This window comes from Pelecanus crispus, chromosome 5 (genome assembly GCF_030463565.1).
Source record: "Pelecanus crispus isolate bPelCri1 chromosome 5, bPelCri1.pri, whole genome shotgun sequence".
Taxonomy (NCBI): Eukaryota; Metazoa; Chordata; class Aves; order Pelecaniformes; family Pelecanidae; genus Pelecanus; species Pelecanus crispus.
The window spans coordinates 45,026,926-45,047,568 of NC_134647.1; the positions used below are offsets into that span (position 1 = coordinate 45,026,926).

General features: G+C 41.0%; 1 protein-coding gene across 1 annotated transcript in view; it reads left to right on the top strand.

Annotated features, from left to right (window-relative positions):
- The window catches only part of PCNT (pericentrin), a 105,653-nt gene that overhangs the window by 62,848 nt on the left and 22,162 nt on the right, over positions 1-20,643 (top strand). Inside the window, exons 34-43 of the mRNA XM_075711194.1 lie at positions 530-700; positions 969-2,087; positions 7,688-8,209; positions 9,136-9,241; positions 9,665-9,819; positions 16,525-16,722; positions 16,981-17,154; positions 17,791-17,986; positions 18,670-18,883; positions 19,594-19,744. Coding sequence (XP_075567309.1) covers positions 530-700; positions 969-2,087; positions 7,688-8,209; positions 9,136-9,241; positions 9,665-9,819; positions 16,525-16,722; positions 16,981-17,154; positions 17,791-17,986; positions 18,670-18,883; positions 19,594-19,744 — 3,006 coding nt within the window. The remainder of the gene's footprint in view (positions 1-529; positions 701-968; positions 2,088-7,687; positions 8,210-9,135; positions 9,242-9,664; positions 9,820-16,524; positions 16,723-16,980; positions 17,155-17,790; positions 17,987-18,669; positions 18,884-19,593; positions 19,745-20,643) is intronic.

The following is a 20,643-nucleotide window of genomic DNA, read 5'->3' on the forward strand; positions in this document are numbered from 1 at the left end:
ATAAGGTCTTCTTGCAGAATGAAGGTCTTAATTTTGTGATGTTATAAACGGATACTTAGTTTGTTTCTCTTGTCAAGGCAATACTGCATTACTGTTACAAGGCTAATGCTGGTTATTGTAGAACAAAAAGCCCCCAGTACTCTAGATTCATGCTTATGGCATTATCTTCTACAGTCATTTGATTTAAATAAAAAGCTTAGCTTTTTTCTAGCCCTGACAGATTATGAACTACAGTGTAGTCATTTAGCAAACACTACACAATTTTGTGTGCATTCCTGACCTCTACAGCCACAGCAAATGTTACAAGTTGGCAAACTGGTTGGTTGTCAGTCTGGCAACTAGAGTGTTTGTCTCTTACCCTTGAAAGTTGAGAAAAGTTGTGGCAGTCTAATCCAGTGGTACCAAATTAGCTGTAGTTGTGTTCTTGAGTTCTTTGACATTATAGTAAGGAGGAGAATGTTTTGTTCTGCCATTAGGTTGGGAGAGAATGTAAGTGCTTTCTAATGAGATTGCTGGTTTTTCTGACCAGGAGGATCTAACAAAACTTCATGTGAAGCAAAATCAGAACCTGGGTATTAGTGATTCCTCAGCTTTGCCATTCCCACAAGCACTACTTAAAGAAAAGAATCAAGAAATCGATCACTTGAATGAACAGATGAAGAGGCTTCAGCACGAGCTAGAGAATACTTTGGAGAATAAAGTAAGAGTACTTACTATAAGTTCATTGCTTGATTTTTGAGGGAAGCAAGGGGTACAGAATCTTATTGTAATTGAAATCTATTTGATAATTCCCTTAGGAAAGTAGTGAGTATTCTGAGTAGCTAGCAGCTGAAGTGTGCAATTCTTCCTGCTGTTAAATGTGTGATTTAACACCTGCGTGATTCAGAAGAAAAACATAATTTAAACTCTATGTGCAATAGTAACTCTGCCTACGTACAGTACTATTCAGACCTTATCCTTTTGCTCAGGTTGTGGAAGACCAAAAATCTGAAATTGAGGAACTAAGATCACTTGTTGAGCACCTTCGCGGCGACCAGGAAAGGCTGCGTAAGGACAAAGATGAAGAGGTAGAGCAACTCCATGGAGTAATTGAGAAGCTTCAAAAAGAGCTGGCAGAATTTGGACCGGTATGTCATGAAGTTAGTGACAACCAAGATGATCTCTATCAACTTGCATTGGGAAAGCCAGTGGAAAACCTTCAGAATGAGTTGAAGGGACTGGTAGATTGTCAGAGTGATACTGATCCAAACAGAAGAAACGCATTGCTACTCTCCAAAGTGAGAGAACTTCAGGAGGAACTAGAGCTTGTCTCAACTGCTAGAGAAGGTCTGCAGCAGCAACTGGAAGAGAAGGAATCGCAGTTCAAAATGGAAGTGGAAATTTTGGAGAAAAAATGCCAAAAATTACGAGAGTCATCAGAGCAGCACATTGCAGAGCTGACCTCTCTGAGAAAACAGTATGATGCGCTTCAGGAAGAGTACAGCCTTTTCCGAACACATTTTTCTCAGAGAGAGGTTGAAGCAAGGATGACTACTTCTTGCATTCAAGAACTTGAAGATACTGTGAGAGAAAGGGAAGCACATATTCTAGAGAAAGATCTGCAAATGAAGGCAATGGCAAATCAAAGAGAAGCTGATACAAGCAAGTTGCAGTACTTAACAAAAAAGGCAGTAGAGCTTCAAACCCTGTTGGAAAAGAAAGATGCGGGTCAGGCTCACGATGTTTGTAGTCTTCAGTTAGAAGTTTCTAGACTTGATTTCCAGGTGCAAGCACTGAATCAGAAAGAAGTAGCTTATCAGAGAGAAATCAATGAACTGCAAGGCAGCACTGCAAAACTGAAAGATCAAATTGAGGCATATGTGGAAGAGCTTGAAGCCTTACGACTGGCAAGAGGTGAACTTACTTCGCAGTTGGAGTCGTACAAGCCAAAGGAGCAACGTGATCATGAAGAGACTAACCTTCTCAAGCCGTTCTGCTGGAAAGAAAAAAAAGGCAAAACCCTTAAAAAAGGAATGGAGGAATTGAAAGAACTGGAAGCAAATGTTGATCAGTCATTTTCAGTACTGGCTTCCCCTACTGATAAACTGGTATGTGATTTGTTTCTTAAAAGTATTATTTGATTTTTAAAAATAAAAAAAAATTTTGTGTGTCAGATACAGTCCTATAGTTTATCCTTTTCAGTGCTGTAAGAAAGGGTGAAGGTGAATACTGTGGCATAAAAATGGCTGTGGTGAGTCAGTTGAAGGGTCTGTTTATCTTTGTGTAGTTTCTCCTGTAGTGGCTAGATGTAGGTGCCTGGAAGGTCTAAGAACAGGGCAAGGATGCATGGAAAACTAATCCAGTCAGTTTTTCTGAGCTGGATATGGTTTTGGGCATGGATCCTAAGGTATGTATAGGGTGTAGGTGGCAAGGTGTTGGCATTAGGGGAGCTGCAGGGGGGCCTCTGTGAAGACAGGCTGGGGCTGCTTCATGCTGGGCACAGCTGGTTCCACCACAGGACACAGCCAAGCCTGTCAGCCATGTGCATGGCATCACTGAGAAAACATATTTAAGAAAGGGCAAAACACTGCACAGCTGGTGAGGAGTTGGGGGGGAGCAGGGGGGAGAAGTGTGAGATACATCCCATGGAAGAGCCCATGCTGGAGCAGATATCCACACTGCAGGGGAGGAGGTAGAGGAGTTTGGAATGAAGGAGTGAAATTGAGCCTGGGGAAAAAGAGGGGTGGGTGCTGTTTCAATATCTGTTTCTTGCCATCCAACTCTATTTTTAGTGGCAATAAATAAAATAAATTTTCCCCAAGTCAAGTCTGTTTTGCCTGTGAGAGTAGTTAGTAGGTGATAACCCTGTCTTTATCTCCACCTACAAGCTCTTTCCATCTTATTTCCTCCCTGTGATCTGCTGAGGAGGGAGCAAGAGAGCAGCTGGGTGGGCATCTGGCAGCCAGCCAAGGTCAACCCACCCCAAGCTACTAGGACAATGTTTGCCATGCTTAGCGGCTGTCTTGGAGAACTACTTGAAAATACTTTGTCATGTATCATATTTTTTTAGAAATCTTTATTTACTGTGACTCTTTCTCGTATTTACCTTCAATCTTTTCTAGAACCATTTGCTCCAGATAACCTAATCTGAACTTTTATTAAATTACTCAATTTTGGAAAGCAGTAGGACCCAGATGACCTGTTTTTCAGAGACTGTAGTTGTCTGTCATATACCAACTTACTGTTTTTTAAGGCTGGCTTACAGATGTGATAAGTGTTAGTAAGAGGACTTAATATGAAAAGAGTTTCTGAGTGCATAGGAAAGTAAAAAAATTAGGTGTCAGGTTTATGTGGATTTTGCGGGTCTGGACCGGCAGTATGATATGGGTATAAAAATTCAGGGTGATTGACTTATACTGTACTACTTGCCCCTTTGTAGTGGGAAGGGAAGATGGCTTTTTAGCATGAAGTAGAATTATTGGATTTCCAAGTTAGGCAAAATAACTGAGCTTTAATATTGGTATCACTAATGGTAGAAACCTACTTGCAGAGTTACCTTGATGTTACAGAATGTTTTGTATTACTTTGCCATTTTGCTTTGTAGCCCAGCCATCACAACAGGATGCAGTTCTTTGTTTTAAAACATACTCGGTAATAACAATGGGCTTTCATTAAGCTTTCGTCTATTATCTTTGAGCTACACTGATGTATTTAGGATGTATCTTACTTAAATTTTACTTGAATGCCATCTCTCCTTATTTAAAGAAATGTTAGGATAATTACCGTGTAAAATCACTTATGTTTATTTTTTAAGCAGAAATGACAACTGTAGCTATGCAAAACGTGATTGATAATGGTGTTTGTATTTATATTTGCTTAGGAGTTCTAGTTCGGATCAGTGTCATTTGCCTAGGTGATACTGTACATTCAGGGTCTGTTTCAGAAATCCCCCAGAAAAAGGAATCAGGTGGGAATAGTATTGAATGACCTATGCAGAATGACGTACATCAGACCACTGAATGTGTGTATACAGGCAGCATCAGAGCTTAGCCACCTGACTTCCAGCGTAGTGATCTACTGGACCATTTTGCTTATACAGATAGCGATTGTTAGCTCTCTGTTTAAAGAACATAAATAACTGCCATAACCAAATACGCTATGTACCAGATTTACTGTCTGTATTTTTTATCTGTCTCTATAGGTCTCTTTCAGGTTGTAATAGCCACTTAGTAGTAGCAGTAACTCATGAAGGTCAGTTTTCAGCTTTCTGGTGGAAATCACATGCAGCAACACTGTCTTTCTCTTGTCCAGAATAAAGAGTACAGCTGCTTGATCTCAGCTTAGTAATGATTATTTGTTAAAAGCTTATATTACCAGAATATGCTGTGTGAGTTCCAGCCAACTGCATTATTTATGTTGTTTTTCATGTAAAATACATATGCAGTGTGAGGTGCATGCACAACTTCAAAATCATAATTATTGTAGATACAATTTGAGAATGTCTGGAAAATACACAATCTATATGAATATGGAAATAGCTCACGTAAAAAATATTTTTCCTTTGAACACAATGCAGGGAGAGTTAAAGGCTACAAACACTTCACAGAATGAAAAGAATTTAATTGTGAAGGTGGCATCTCATAAAGAAGAACTTAATTCTGAATTAGGTTCAGCAAAAAAGGAGTTAGGATTCAGTGAAGAGAGAACTGGTAAAATTTTGAAGGATATAAAGGTATGCTGGAATTCTGGGGGCAGTTAAATTATTTGAAAATCACTTTTCAAATAGAACCTTAGATTCTGAAATGTTTAAGTTCATGTATATATGTCAGTATATGTATTTCCATGTTTAAGTGCTAAAATGCTAAAAGTTTTAAAGTAGGCTGAGGGAGGAGGATCATCAAAGTTGGAGAATATATTGAATCAAAGTAAACTACTGTGTCTTCAAGCATTCATTACAATAGACCTTCTCCTATGGATCTAGCTCATGCCAGTATAAGGAAAAGTACAGTGTTTGGTTTAGAGTATCAAGTATCTGAGCAAGATAGTGACCATGAGCCTGAGAGCTGGCAAAGGGGAAAAATAACAGTATTTGTGTACTTCTGTTGTGGTATGGATTAGCTAAATGCCATTATACAGGACATCTTCAGAGGAAAAGAAGTGACTGCTGCTTGGAGTACCAAGATGAAAAACCCACATGAGATTAAGCAGCTCTTTACTTAACCCTGAATAGTGAGTGAGAGTTGGTTCAAATTGTTAATACTGGAGAGCCTTTGTGTAATAGTGAACATAACACAAACAAATGCAGCATTTCTAAGAGACCCCCTCTGGAGCAAAGAAACCCCCTATGGTTATTCTTGGGTTCAAAAATGGGAACAATGTGAAAATTAGGAAATGTATTAAAATGAAAGCTGGAGGAGCATCTAAAAGGGTAAAGTACTTGCAGCTAGCACTAGACTTAAAACAGGCTAGGACTCATCAGCTAAGATGGATGAGTAGCACAAAAGGATTAAGGTGACGGTCTAAAATGGGAGAGAGAACAATTATTCACTGTATCTTACAATGTAAGAGGTATGGAGGATGAAATGAAATTTGCATGGTGGAAGGTTTAAAATAAACTAAAAGAAGTATCTTTTCAAACAGTGCATCATTTAGACTCTTAGCCACAGTATCTAAGAGGTCAAAAGCATAATTTTGTCTCAAAATGAAGGAAAAATCAACCAAGAACTGTCAAACAGAAAGATGTTGACTGCGTATGCGGCCTGGGATGTGTAGAACTTGGAGAGCAGGGAGCTGGGCAGGCATGCTTGGGGAGGTACCACGTTGCAAGAACAGGGCAAAGCTCTGCTGTCTGGCAGTGTTCCTTTGCAGAAAGAGTGTTCTAGTCCTGTTAAACCTTCCTTGGGATGATGACAGTAAAACAGAGAGGGAACCACAGAACCAGGGATCCAAAAATTCCTGATTTGAAGAGAGGAGAGAAGGGGGCAGGGGGAGAAGGCAGCAAGAAGAGAAAACAGACCCCTCTTAAAGCAGTGGGTGGGCCACCTTGGAAGGGGGCTTTGAGAGGATTCAGTGCTTGGGGCACTGAAGATGAAAAGTGTGGAGGGAGCAAGGCAGTTAGACCTTCTGCATAAGCTGTGGAGGCATTAGAAGAGAAACTGCAGCTTGGCATGCTCAATATATGTTCTGGAGTCTTCCTTCTTGCCACAGAAGAGGCACAGCCTTTGCTGTGAGCACACCTGTGCCTACTTTTCCATTAGGAGTTTCTATATTAATGACATCAGTAAGCCCTGGAATTACAGCAAGTTGGGCACTAGCCTTAGGGTTCCTTAATCACTTGGTGATGGCAAGTCCTACTGCACTGGATCCCTGAGGTTATAAGAATGAGGGTAAAGGTATTTTCATGATGCGTTTCAGAGATGTTCCATTTGGATGTCAGCCTACAGGTGAAGTGAGTAACAGGTTTAGAGGCTGAAAGACAGGAAGGTTTGACTTGACTTGTGGAGCAAGCAATGGGACTTGCTGGAGCAGTGGCTCTGCAACAGCAGACTTCCCATGGTGTCTGACACACCTGCTTGTTGAAAAGAGCATTAAGGTCATAGAAAAAGAAAAATAACTTCAAGAGGCCTTGGGAAGGGAAGAAAGCTCTTTATAGCAATGCTGACTAAATGAGAGCCCTTGTAGCAGGGATGTATCTACATACTCTATGGCACGGTATTGACATTATTCAGATGTCTCTGCAGTTTGAAGGTAGAAGTCTAGCCTTGGCCTGGTCAGTGACCATGCCCTCACACTATGGGAAAGATGCTGGAAAGGTTCTGTGGCTGTTCTGATACCCAAGCTCTCGGCCAGTTATGTGCAAGAATCATAAGAACTGAGGAAGATGGACACCTATTGTGTCTGCTAGCTGTGTTTCCCTGTTGGCCTCTGTCAGAGATGGTGGTTCATTAGAAAGACTTTGGTCTGACCTAGTGTGCCTGTTTTGATGGAGTCAAAGTTTGAGAAATGGTCTGCAGTGTTGCTGATCAGCAGAGACCTAAGTTTGTTGTTTGATGCTTGGAAAAATTAAAAAAAAAAAAAAAAAAAATAGGTAGAGAACCCCTGTGGGAACAGGATGCTAAAAGGTGCAAGTATGGCCTTACCAAAATTTAGGATATAGTGTGTTGGTGTGTATGGCTGCTGTGTGTCTCACATGATGGGACATGTGAATCCTTGTTGCTGTTCCCTCCAGTGACTAGTAGTAGATGGTCGACAGTTTCTTCTGCACTGAAATGGCAGGCATAGGAACTGCCTGTAGAATTCTTAACCATTTTTTCCTGGTGCACTGGGTCAGGAATTAGGCCTTAAGATAGTTCAGGAGATTTGTCCACTTAGGAAAGCATCAGGTTTTGATTTGTATTTATTTGAAAGTAGGAAGATTATCTACACAGCTACAAAGAATACCCTTTTTTCCTGATTGATACAAAAGTCAGCTCTGCAGAATTGGACAGATTTTTTTTTTTTTTCTCTTATTGATGATACGCTTGTTAAAAAGCCTGGTTGGCTGGCATATAAAATGTACTAAACTGCTGGACCATTTTTACATAAAACCTGAGAATAATAAAAGATACGACTATTAAATTTGAGGAGATATTTTTAAATGCATGTTTTTCAGTTTGTAAAATCATATTTAAATCCCATTAAACAATTAATACGTGTTATTTCATTGTAGGAAAAAGATGAAGTTACGTTTAACTTGACGACTCGCAACATAAATCCAAAAACTCAGATTAAGCAATCACAGGAAGATATCTTGGCTCAGGAATTGGCTGTGATCAACAGCTCAGAAGAGGAGCAAAATTTGAAAAAGATTTGCCAGCAAATGTTGGAAATTCATCAGACTCCTGATTCCCCAGAACACAATTTGAACATAGGCAAAGACACTTCGAAAGACTTCCAGAATTTCATTGCAGGTATGGCTTCATGGGGCTCGCCTGAGATTGTGAGAAAGCAAGATACAAGGGAACTTCAACCAGTGCTTCATCTGACACCCTTTTCGGAAGTTGAAAGCACAGATTTTGAAATTATGCAGACCAGGTCATCCATGCAAGAAGATCATTCTGTATTCCTGGGATATTCAAACCTGTATGAAAATGGCAGTGAGGAAGCAGCAGTGGGAGTAGATAGAAAATCTCCAGCTTTCTCTGAAAGTACCTACTCTGTTGATGATGACCAAGATACGGAGAAGATTTCGGTAAGTGATATTTCATGTCTGATTTGATTCTAATTAAACAAGACTGCTCAGCTCTGTCCCTCTTGGATCATTGTTGAGCCATTGGCTCCAAGCAGTAGAAACTTACACACTGAGAGGGGTAGGCCCAGTAATGTTAATGTTCTGGACATATGATTGTTAGTTCCTCTTGCTGTCAGACAGTGGAGCAAATTCTGGCCTGTATCAAAACAGTGTTTACTGCTGCTTCTAATAATTGAAAACACTCTTCTAAAACCTAAAATTGATCAATAAGCTGCTTACAGCAGGCTTTGTGTCCTGCAGATCTATACGCTGCTGATGTGGTGTTAGTCAAAATATGGGTATTGATCTTGTGCTCTCAGATTTGTTGAGAGGACTCTTCAAATCCTGGTAGTTTTGCAGTGACGCTGCATGGAAGTAATGGATAAATTTGTGATAATACTTCATGGGCAAGTAATTGAGCTAAAACCTGAAAAACTTTTTTGCTACCATGGCAGCAAAACCAGTTCTCCACTTATGAGTATCTGTCATTGAGTGTTAGAAGAGACTGTTTCAAAATTGGAGAACAGAGGTTTTTCTTTTTAATGGAAATATTTTATATATTTGTGTCTGTATCATTTCACAGGAAGATAAAGTCTGTACTTCAGATATTTGATTTCTGGTTGTATATTTTTGTGCCTTGCTGTTGAGGGGCAATTAATCATAAATACATCTCTGTTTCTTAAGACTATTGAGAGGGGGAAAAAAATTAGATGGAATGGGTTCCAAAAGACCACAGACATTGCATTCATTGTGGTATTTGCCATCTCTAACACTATGATCGAGCTGGCATTTGCTAAAATCTGCATTAGTAACAAAGTTGTTATAAATGCAGAAAACTCTACAGCTGGATTCAGAAAACTAAATTAATGTGAAAAATTATTTCCAAGCAGATGAGAGAAGCTGATAATCTAACTTTAACCTCTTCTGATTTACAAGATGATGTAAGATCAAGAGCATCTGTCATAGATGCAATGAGCGATGGATATGGCAGCAGTAAGTTTAACTTTGTAGATTCCTTTCACCTTTTGTCAACTTCAGTATAAAAATATTATAATGTTTTCTTTCTTCCATTTCCTTTTACTGTCGATCTTTTATTTGAAAGCTATGCCTTTGTCAGGTGGTTCTTCGTTTAGAAAGAGTTGTGTATTTGCGCTAGTGGAAGTCTGCTTTTACCTTTTCATCTTTACATACTGAAAAGGAGGCATGGGGTTTTAGTGAGTCCTGACTTAACTAAAACACTTTCTCTGGTGCTAAAGGCAACTTGCAACCTTTTTACTTGCTTAAGTTAGTTGATATCTCGCCCTGCATTCATACTAGCAGAAGAAATCATGGTTATTTTGCAAGCAGTTATGCTGGTGTCAAGTTCTTTTCATCTTTATAACACTTGTGGGGGCGGGGGGCTGTCTCTTTCTTCAGATACCAGCTCAAATTTGGCAGCTAAACTAAAGCAGGAGTTACAAATGTCAGACCACATAGATCCTAGTTTCACGGCTTATCTGCAGTACCGTGGAACGTTTCCAGATGTTATGGAATCAATGAGAGAAAAGGAGATACTCTCACCGCAGCTCAAGGTAATATATGATTAATATAAACATACTAGCAAATTAAAACTGAAACAGCGAAAATTAAATGCTAACATAAAGTAGAGTTAGCTGCTACCTTTACACTGTAAACTGTCTGTAATGGTTTAATCTTCAAGTTGATTATGGTTCTTGAGTCATTTTTGCATCTTTCGTGTGACAGATTTACTGACACTTGTCTTGCTTGTGCTTGCTAGAATTTAAAAAGTTTTGCTAGGACAGCACGAGTGATGTTCCAGAATGTGGCAGTACAAGGAATGACTGATCTGATTTATGGGTTTGTCTTGGAGGCTTTACAGAAAGCTGTTTCATAAGTAAGCATAGCTAGCTGACATCATGCTCCCCTGCCTCTTCTTCTTCTGATATGATACAGAGCTGTGGAAACGCCACTGTGAGGTGTGGAGGGATCTTTCAGAGTCAGTTCAAGGAGCATGAAGAATGTACAGAAGACTGAGCAGTGATTGCTTAGTCTAGTCAGTAAGGCAAGTTAAAGAAAGTATATGCCTGGGACTCTTTGGTTTGGTGCTGTAGCTGAATAAGCTCTCAGCCATTCCAGGAACTCCAGCTGGTAAAAGGGAGAAATTCAGTGCTCCAAATAATCTGTGGCTGTGGATGTCATAAAGGCTGTGGATGTCATCTACCTGGACTTTAGCAAAGCCTTTGACACCATCTCCCATAGCATTCTCCTTGGGAAGCTGGCAGCTCAGGGCTTGGATGGGCGTATTCTTCGCTGGGTAAAAAACTGGTTGGGTGGCCGAGCCCAGAGAGTAGTGGTGAATGGAGTTAAGTCCAGTTGGCAGCCGGTCACGAGCGGTGTTCCCCAGGGCTCCGTTTTGGGGCCAGCCTTGTTTAATATCTTTATCGACGATCTGGATGAGGGGATTGAGTGCACCCTCAGTAAGTTTGCAGATGACACCAAGTTGGGCGGGAGTGTTGATCTCTGCTTGAGGGTAGGATGGCCCTGCAGAGGGACCTGGACAGGCTGGATTGATGGGCCGAGGCCAACTGTATGAGGTTTAACAAGGCCAAGTGCCGGGTCCTACACCTGGGTCACAACAACCCCATGCAATGCTACAGGCTTGGGGAACAGTGGCTGGAAAGCTGCCTGGCTGAAAAGGACCTGGGGGTGTTGGTAGACAGCCGGCTGAACATGAGCCAGCAGTGTGCCCAGGTGGCCAAGAAGGCCAACAGCATCCTGGCTTGTATCAGGTATAGTGTGGCCAGCAGGAGCAGGGAGGTGATTGTCCCCCTGTACTTGGCGCTGGTGAGGCCGCACCTGGAATACTGTGTCCAGTTTTGGGCCCCTCAATACAAGAAAGACATTGAGGTGCTGGAGCGTGTCCAGAGAAGGGCAACGAAGCTGGTGAAGGGTCTGGAGCACAGGTCATATGAGGAGCGGCTGAGGGAACTGGGGTTGTTTAGCCTAGAGAAGAGGAGGCTGAGGGGAGACCTTATCGCTCTCTACAACTACCTGAAAGGAGGTTGTAGTGAGGTGGGTGTTGGGCTCTTCTCCCAAGTAGTTAGCGATAGGACGAAAGGAAATGGGCTCAAGCTGCGCCAGGGGAGGTTTAGATTGGATAGTAGGAAAAATTTCTTCACGGAAAGGGTGGTCAAGAATTGGAACAGGCTGCCCAGAGAGGTGGTGGAGTCACCATCCCTGGAAGTGTTCAAAACACGGGTAGGCGTAGCACTTGGGGACATGGTTTAGTCTAGTCTACCCTTGATTGGTTTAGTGTGGACTTGGTAGTGTAGGTTAATGGTTGGACTGGATGATCTTAAAGGCCTTTTCCAACCTAAACGATTCTATGATTCTATCTTATCTGTGAGGCTGGTGAGAAATGGGTAAGTGCAGTAGGCTACAAGGAGTTCAGATACTTGAAGAAACTTGAGTAGTAAGAAACTAGAAGATATACCCTTCCTAGAAAGTGAATGCTGCCTCCTAAAATGTTTCACAGATTCTTTCAGTGTGCTCAGCAAAATGAAGGAACATTTGTGCAATGAAGGAGGGCTGTGCAAGGGGAAGGTAAGCCTGAATTGAAACTCAAGCGGACTGACACAAGTGACTTACAACATGAAGGAGACTGGGTCTTTATCTCTGGTCAGGGCAGAAGGAAGAACCTTCCCCTGTCCCCTGACATGCCCCTTCATAACAGACATGATCCTCTGGGGCTGGAGAATGAAGAGCACATTGAGTAACTGACATGATCCAGGAAAAGCCAGCCATGCGAAGTTGATGCAACCACCCACTTGCATTAGAACCAGTGCCACCATAAAAGCATGTAAAGTATTAGTAACTGGAGATTCCTTACTGAGAGGCACTGAAGCACTCATTTGCTGTCCAGACAGTTTCTTTAGAGAAGTTTGCTGCCTACCAGGAGCTTGTATTCATGACATCGTGGAGACGCTGCCAAGCCTGGTGAACGCTACAGATCATCATCAACCCCTACTGTTCCATGTAGGGTCTAACAATACTGTAAAGAGGCAACTTGGAACCATCAAAAGAGACTGTATGTCCCTTGGATTAGTGTTAAAAGGATTGGGAGCACAGGTGGTATTCTCCTAATCCTCCCAGTCAGAGGAAGGGGTCCAGGATGGAGGACACAAACAGGTGAAAGCCTGGCTGTGTAGCGGGGGCTGTACTAAAGGTTTTGGTTTCTGTGATCATGGGTCTACCTTTGAGAAGCTGGAGCTGATGGCATTCGCCTGACCAAGTGGGACAAGAATGTCTTCACCAATATGCTGGCCAGACCTATAAGGAGAGCTTTAAATTAGACTTTGTGGGAGAAGGGGATGGAGTTTTGAGCAACAGACAAGAGCCAGGGGTGGCTGATGTGTTAGGAACTAACAGGGAAACACCTGAATACCTCGAAGGAACTGGGGCTTGTTTCTCCAAAAAGGTGACACAGTCAACAGCCCAAGTGCAGTGCCTCTATACCAGTGCACATAGCATGGGTAACAAACAGGAGGAGTTGGAAGTCACTGTGCAGCTAGAAAGCTATGATCTAATTGCTGTCACTGTTCAGAAGAGATCAGTCAAGGAAGGAGAGTCAGCAGGGTTTCTCTCTGTCTTTTTTTTTTAAAAAAAAAAACACAAAACAAGGATTGATTTGTACAGATATGTCTTTGAAAAACAGAGTAGAGTCAGGACCCTGAATTTTAGGAGAGCAAGCTTTCAGTTGTTCAAGGAATTTGTGGATGGGACTCCCTGGGAAACTGCCCTCAGGGATAAAGGAGCAGAACAGAGCTGGCAGCTATTTAAGAACACCTTTCTTAGAGCACCAGAGCTTTTGATTCCTGTGTGTAAGAAATCAAGCAAGGAAGGCAGGAGACAAGCATGGCTGAGTAAAGACACCCTGGTCAAACTAAAGTGTAAAAAGGAAGTGCACAGGCAGTGGAACCAGTGATATGTAATCTGGGAAGAACATAGGGATACTGCCTGGATGTGTAGGGATGGGATCAGGAAAGCTGAGGCACAGTTGGAGGGGAATTTGGCAAGGAATGTGAGGAAGAATAAGAATTGCTTCTACAAGTACATTGGACAGAAAAGGAAGATTCAAGAAAATGTGTGTGTATACACACACACATGATAAATAAGACAGGAGAACTGGTGACAATCAATAAGCCTGAGGTGCTCAGTGACTTTTTTTGCCAAGTTTTCACTGGCAATCACTCTTCTCACGTCTTAAGTCCCTGAACCTCAAGGCAGGGACTGGAGGAATGAAGTCCCTCCCACTGTAAGAAAAGTTCAGGTTCCAGACCACCTGAGGAACCTAGACATACACAAGTCCATGGGACCTGAAGAGATGAATCCTAGAGTCCTGAGGGAATTGGCATAGTTGCTAAGCCGCTCTCCATTCACATTTTTGAAAAGTTATGGCAGTCGGATGAAGTCCCCAGTGACTGGAGAAAAGGGAAACATCACACCCATTATTAAAAAGGGTAATAAGGAGGACCCTGGGAACTACAGACCTTTCAGCCTCACCTCAGTGCCCAGTAAACAGATCCTCCTGGAAAACAGGAAGGTCATTAGATAAAGCCAACATGGCTTCACCTAAGGCAAATAATGCCTGACTGATCTGGTGGCCTTCTACAATGGAGTGACTGTTTTGGTGGACAAGGGAAGAGCAAGTGATATCATCTGCCTGGGCTTCTGTAAGGCCTTTGATATGGTCCCCCACAACATTCTTGCTTCTAAATTGGAGAGAGATGGATTTGATGGATGGACTGTTAGATGGATAAGGAGTTGGCTGGATGGCCGTGTCCAAAGAGTTACAGTCATAGAATCATAGAATCGTTTAGGTTGGAAAAGACCTTTAAGATCATCCAGTCCAACCATTAACGTAATATTACAAAGTCCATACTAAACCAATTAAGGGTAGACTAGACTAAACCATGTCCCCAAGTGCTATGCCTACCCTTTTTTTGAACGCTTCCAGGGATAGTGACTCCACCACCTCTCTGGGCAGCCTGTTCCAATGTTTGACTACTCTTTCCGTGAAGAATTTTTTCCTAATATCCAATCTAAACCTCCCCTGGCGCAGCTTGAGCCCATTTCCTCTTGTCCTATCACTAACTACTTGGGAGAAGAGACCAACACCCACCTCGCTAGAACCTCCTTTCAGGTAGTTGTAGAGAGCAATAAGGTCTCCCCTCAGCCTCCTCTTCTCCAGGCTAAACAACCCCAGTTCCATCAGCCACTCCTCATAAGGCCTGTGCTCTGGACCCTTCACCAGCTTCGTTGCCCTTCTCTGGACACGCTCCAGCACCTCAATGTCTTTCTTGTATTGAGGGACCCAAAACTGTCTGGGTGATGAATGGATTAAAAGCACCCCTGCAGAGAAAGACTTCGGGATACCGGTGGATGAAAAATTGGACATGAGCCTGCACTGTGCACTTGCAGCCCAGAAAGCCAGCCATATCCTGGGCCACATCAAAGGAAGCGTGGCCAGCAGGTCAAGGGAGGTGATTCTCCCCCTCTACTCCACTCTTGTGAGACCCTACATCCAGCTCTGGGGTCCACAGCACAAGAAAGATGGGGACCTGTTGGAGTGGGTCCAGAGGAAGGCCACAAAAATGATCAGAGAGCTGGAACACTTCTCCTGTGGAGAGAGGCTGAGAGATTTGGGATTGTTTAGCCTAGAGAAGACTCGGAGGAGACCTTATTGCAGCCTTTCAGTACTTAAAGGGGGCTCATAAGAAAGATGGGGACAGACTTTTTAGCAGGGCCTGTTGCGATAGGACAAGGGATGATGGCTTTAAACTAAAAGAGGGTAGATTCAGAGTACATATTAAGGAAGAAATTTTTTAGAATGAGGGTTGTGAAACACTGGAACAGGTTGCCCAGAGAAGCTGTGCATGCGCCATCCCTGAAATTGTTCAAAATTAGGCTGGACAAGGCTTTGAGCTACCTGATCTAATGAAAGATGTCCCCATGCCTGTGGCCAGGGGGGTTGGACTAGCTGACCTTTAAAGGTCCCTTCCAGCCCAAACCATTCTGAGTCTGTATCTAAAAATGTAATAATTCTCAAAGAGCATAGTTTCATAGACATCATGGAAGAGGTGAATTTTATTTTATCATAAGAAATGGAGAATTTTTTAATTTAGTTTCTTTCATGGATCATCAATCTAGACTTTATGCACTCAGATCTCACAGACAGTATTCCAGTACTGAATGTTTAGTTTGAACACTTTGGTGTGCTTCTGTTGTTAATGTTTACTAAAGGTTTTCATTGTTTAGCATTGGTTCTTGAAGTAATCACTATTTTGATTCTCGTGACAGAAAAGCAACTCAAGTTGCAGTGTTGACTGCACTTGACTGCACAGTTAAGTCATTGAAAAAAGTGCAAAGAAAGAATATCAAGAATTAAAGAAAAGTACTCTGTGGTGGTGTTAAAGTGAGTAGCAATGAGGAACAGCTCCACATCAAGGCTGGGATATTTCACATGAGATATATGTAGGAAAGGACTTAAATCTCCAGTGACCTTCCTTGAAAAGAGACCAGGAAACATCTGTGCATGATGTAATAGTTTTTGAACAGGGAATTTATTTAACAGAGATTATTTTGCCTGACGATGTCAGAGGAAACTATTTTCACTGTGTAAATTATTAAGACTGATTATTTTGGGAGATGTTATTTGTATATAATCTGCTAAATTAAGCCAAGGTTGTCTAAATACGTAGTTCAGTTTTCTGGCATCACTGGGGTTTAGTAACATGGCTTCAGACTTGATAGAAAATTTATTCCCAGGAAAGTTAGCTAAATAGTTAAGAAACAACAAAGATAAAGTACAGTCCTTTGGCTTAATTGCGTATTAGCGTGTTGATGTACATAGCAATAAGATGCACTGGCCAAGGCTGTCATTTGTACTTTAACATTGTGAATACAGTATTTAAGAATACAGTGACCACTGTATTCTTAAATATTGACCTTAGTTGTTAGGAGATAAAAATTCTCTGGTAACTGTTGGCTCACTCTATATGTGTATGTGTATTCTTAGTTTATTAAGCATACCAAGTAGCAGTGCAGACCTGTGTGCCTTTATGTGTATCACAGCCTTGGATAGCCTTCTTATTTTTGTTGTCTAGTGCTATCTCATCCTACTCTTACACTGTTGGGATGCTGATGCCTGTTTCTTAATACGATGCATTATCGTTTGGTGTGGTGTTTTTTTGTGGTTTTTTTTTTTCCCTTCTCAGACTGTGCTGAAGATGGTATGTGAGGAGAGCTGCAAAATACTGGGTTTGTCAGAACGTCCCTTTGGTTTTAGGGAGCTGAAAAATGTTCATCAGACTAGAACAGCGATGGAGGGTTGGCAGAAGGAGGGCTTAGCCTTGCTGGATGCTATACAGTCGCTGAAAGATTACCTTAGCAAGGTGGCAGATAGAGGAGACAAGGTATGACAATAAAAATATCCTTTAAAGCAAGGTATCAAGTTTTATAAATACATATAAAAACGTATATTGTTATGTAGTCTGTGTGTGTATATATATCTATGAGGAGCACGGGACTTTTCTGAGATTTGAACAGGCCTTTTTGAACACCTTTGGTCTGCTTATCTGTCAGGTAGGTATACTCTTACACAGTAGTAATATGAAAGACTGGCTTAGAGATTGAGAGATGCCTTTTTAAAAAAAAAAAAAAAAATTTAACAGGAACATTCAGGTATTGCTGCTGACTGGAGAGGAGAACTCCTGCAAGCAGTACAGAGCATGTTTGAGAAGGAGAGAAATGTGTTGCAAATTGACTTGAAGTCTCACTTCTCCAGTCCTGGGTCTGGTGATGATGGTTCATTAGTGGAAAAACTGGAGTATATCATGAAACAACAAGTAAGAAAACCTCTTAAAGTGTTATGGTCATAAATCACTTCTCTATTCCCCTGTATTTTTTTATGGTTTTTACATTTTTATTACTTATGTTGTTAAATCTTAGCTTGTGCATTAATCCTGATTGCGTGGGATCAGTAGGCTTTTATAGTCTATGTTTTGGTACCATTTTTGTCAAACTTTGTATATTGTGTTACAAAGCCTATTGAGTATTTTAGCTGGCATCCAGAAAGATAGTGATAGTGAGAAGGAAATATTTGATAAAAAGGAATGAGGGTAAGAATTCTATCTAGAGCTTCACAGACTTCTCTTGCAAAGGGTATATATTAAGCTAACTCCAAATCTGTTTGGGATTTTTTTTTCCTGATAATATCTAGTTTTTAAGTTCAGACCAGATGGTTTGTAGTAACTATTATGTATAAACTATTATTAGTAACTATTATTCTATTTGGAAGCTAGTGAAGTGAGGTTTTCCTTCGTTACTTGATGTTAATGCAAAATGTTAATATGAAGCATGAACTTAGTCATTTGAAGTTGCCTCTGTATAAAACTTCTAGTGCAAGGGTTTCTCTACGGTTTATTCTTGTAGAAAATACGGGAATAGCCTTGTAGATTTAATAGGACTTGGTTTGTTTTCAGGAGGAACAGAGGCAGATGGTTGTAGAGCACCTTTTCTCCTCAGACCGGAATAGCTTACTCTCTGAAATACAAGACCTCCGAGCTCAGCTACGCATGACGCATCTTCAGAACCAGGAGAAGCTACAGCAGTTACAGGAAACCCTTACCAATGCAGAAGATCATAGGAGCAAACAAGAACACCACCTTCGGAGGAAAGGTAGTAATTGCCAAGTTCTTGTTATCTAGTCTTCTGTGTCAATTCTTTCCTCCTTTAGTTTCTATCTAGAAGATAAAAGGCAAAAAAAGATTGTTTTGCAAAGAAGCAGGTGCTGTACAATTCTTCAGTTTTATGAATGCACTCAGGTTTCCTGCAATTTTAGCAGAGGAAGGAATTATTACTTCTTTCTAATATTAGTAGTTAAGAAAAAGCTGTGAAAAGCAAAGAGAACCTTTAAAATAACCCAAAGCAATAGAACTGAAGGGTGACTCTTTGTTAAATAGTATGTACATGTAGAAAACCTACCAAGGATAGTAAAAATACCCTTGCTGTTTTTCAGGACATTCTTATATATACATGTTTGCTAGTAAAAGGATGGGTTTGCTTAATGAGGTTTAGAATCCATTAGTAACAGGTTTCTGACAGTATATCACAGTAGCTCTCATTGTCTCGCCCAGCTTTCATGTTCTCACTTTGCGGGGTTCACTAGCAGCAGAGCTATAGAATGTATGTGCATCTTTCTGCTGATTCATACCATGTTTGAAAAGAAACTAATTCTCCAGACAAGAACACTTTAATACAGCTGATTCCCCCCCCCCCGCCGCCCAGTTTGAACCAGTGTAACTGATAACACTGCCAAGTTCTCTGTAATACAAATAACTGTTAACATTTTCTTATCCTAGTTGAATTACTAGAATATAAGCTTCAGCAGGAAAAATCTATTGTAAGTGACTTGCACAGCACCCTCTCTGAGGAGCAGAAGAGAGCCTCTGAAACATGTGATCTCTTGAATCAAGAAAAAGCAGCCCTGAAATCAGAGCTTTATGAAAGTAAGCAAGAGAATGAAAGGCTGCAGAAATCCCTAGAAGAGCTTCAGAGGGAAATAAACCAGTTACGGTGAGAAGTAGATTTATTCATTTATTTTATTTATCAACAGACCTGGAAGAGGTTTATACTCACTGGATCCACAAATGGCTTAGCACTTGGAAACACAAGGAGGAAAACTTAACCTCTCTCACTTTTCATAGATATGTTCATTTTTCTTTACTAACCGCTTAATTTTATTTATTCTGCAATTCAAATTTGCATATTTAGCTTCTCTGTAGCCTTGACTGAGAAGGTTGTGGAAACAAGTGCATGTTGTATGGGTGTATTGAAAGTCAACAGACTAGATCCCTGTATCCCTGATGTACCCCACTCCTGCACCTTTTGTCTTAGTCTTTCCCTTGGTACTTCTGTTTGCCTGTCATCTGGTGTATCTTTGGTTTTTTTTCTCCACTCCCTCCCCTTATTCCTAGTGTCTGCCAATGTTTTTCATTCCTCTCACAGGACAAGAGTTTGCTCTGCCAGGATAGATAACGTGTCCCTATCTCTTAATTGTTACTAAATAGTGCAATTCTAGCTTTGCTTGCAGGGAGGCAAATGTTTTCAAATGCTAAATAGCTGTGACTTGAAAACTGACCCTCTTTAGAAAGAGCAGAAGCCATCTTAAAGAAACAAGGCAATAGACCAACCCACAAAAAGTAACCCAAAACGTCTTTCGTGAATTGCTGGTGAAGGATGTTCTGTTCTGAACATAGATAGAAATGTCATTTTGAACTTTGCAGTTTTGAATTGGAAAAAAATGAAAAGGATTTGACAGCTGCACTTGAAGACTTGCAGACTGAATATCTGAAGGAAACGGAGCTACGAGATTTGTTTGAGGAACAACAGCTTCAGCATAAGAAAGCAGAAGATGAAAAGACAAAGGCCTTGGAGGTAATGCCGTACATCTCAATGCTTCAGTTCAGCTCCCTTGGTGCATGAAGTTAACTAACAGGTTATTTTTGCAGTCTTTTTCCATCCAATGTTTTTTGTTTAATAACTGTTTAAAAACTTCTACTGAATGTGCATAGCATCTTTTTTGTTTTCACAGAATTAAAGCTTTCAGCTACCCTCCTTAAGTGCACATGAAGAAATAAGCAGTTGTATGCTTCCTCCCTCATCCCCCGCCTCCCCACATCTTCTTTGTGTTTTGGAGCATTATGCTTTTACATTCTTGGGACCAGTTTTGTACTGCCCCTTGCTGTGTAGGGAGATCCAGATTCTACAATTGCGTAACTGCACCCTTTATTCCAGAGCAAATGTGCTGTGAAGATGTGATGTGTATGATCAGCTGAGATTATAAAGAAAACCACCCAATGATACATATGCTTGGCAGAGAGTAACTGGAGCCTTTCTAATATAACATGTATTTCTGGAGGTTAACCACATCTTTCTTTGTTTCCTTTCTTCTAAATTGAACAGAAAGCAAATGAACAGCTTTCTCTCATAGTGTGATAGCAATGACTCAGTTCTTGTAAAAGGCCTCCAGTGTCTGGAAAAGGAAGATGATTTAACATAAACCTTTTTTTAAACTTAAAAACCAAAATCAAACTATCAGATAATGCCAAAATAATCCTAGTCAAATGTCCTACGTAAGGGAACACAATTCTGATTTTATTTCCTTGTAGTCTGGCCTCTCACATCGTCTTTCTGGTCGATGTTTAGGTTTGTGGGTGATTTTTTGTTTGTTTGAGATTTTTGTTACTACTTGCATGGTAAGACTGATACAAAATTCGTGGATACTATTCTTCAAAGTCCAAACCTCTCCGTAGGAGGAAATGGAGTATTCAGAA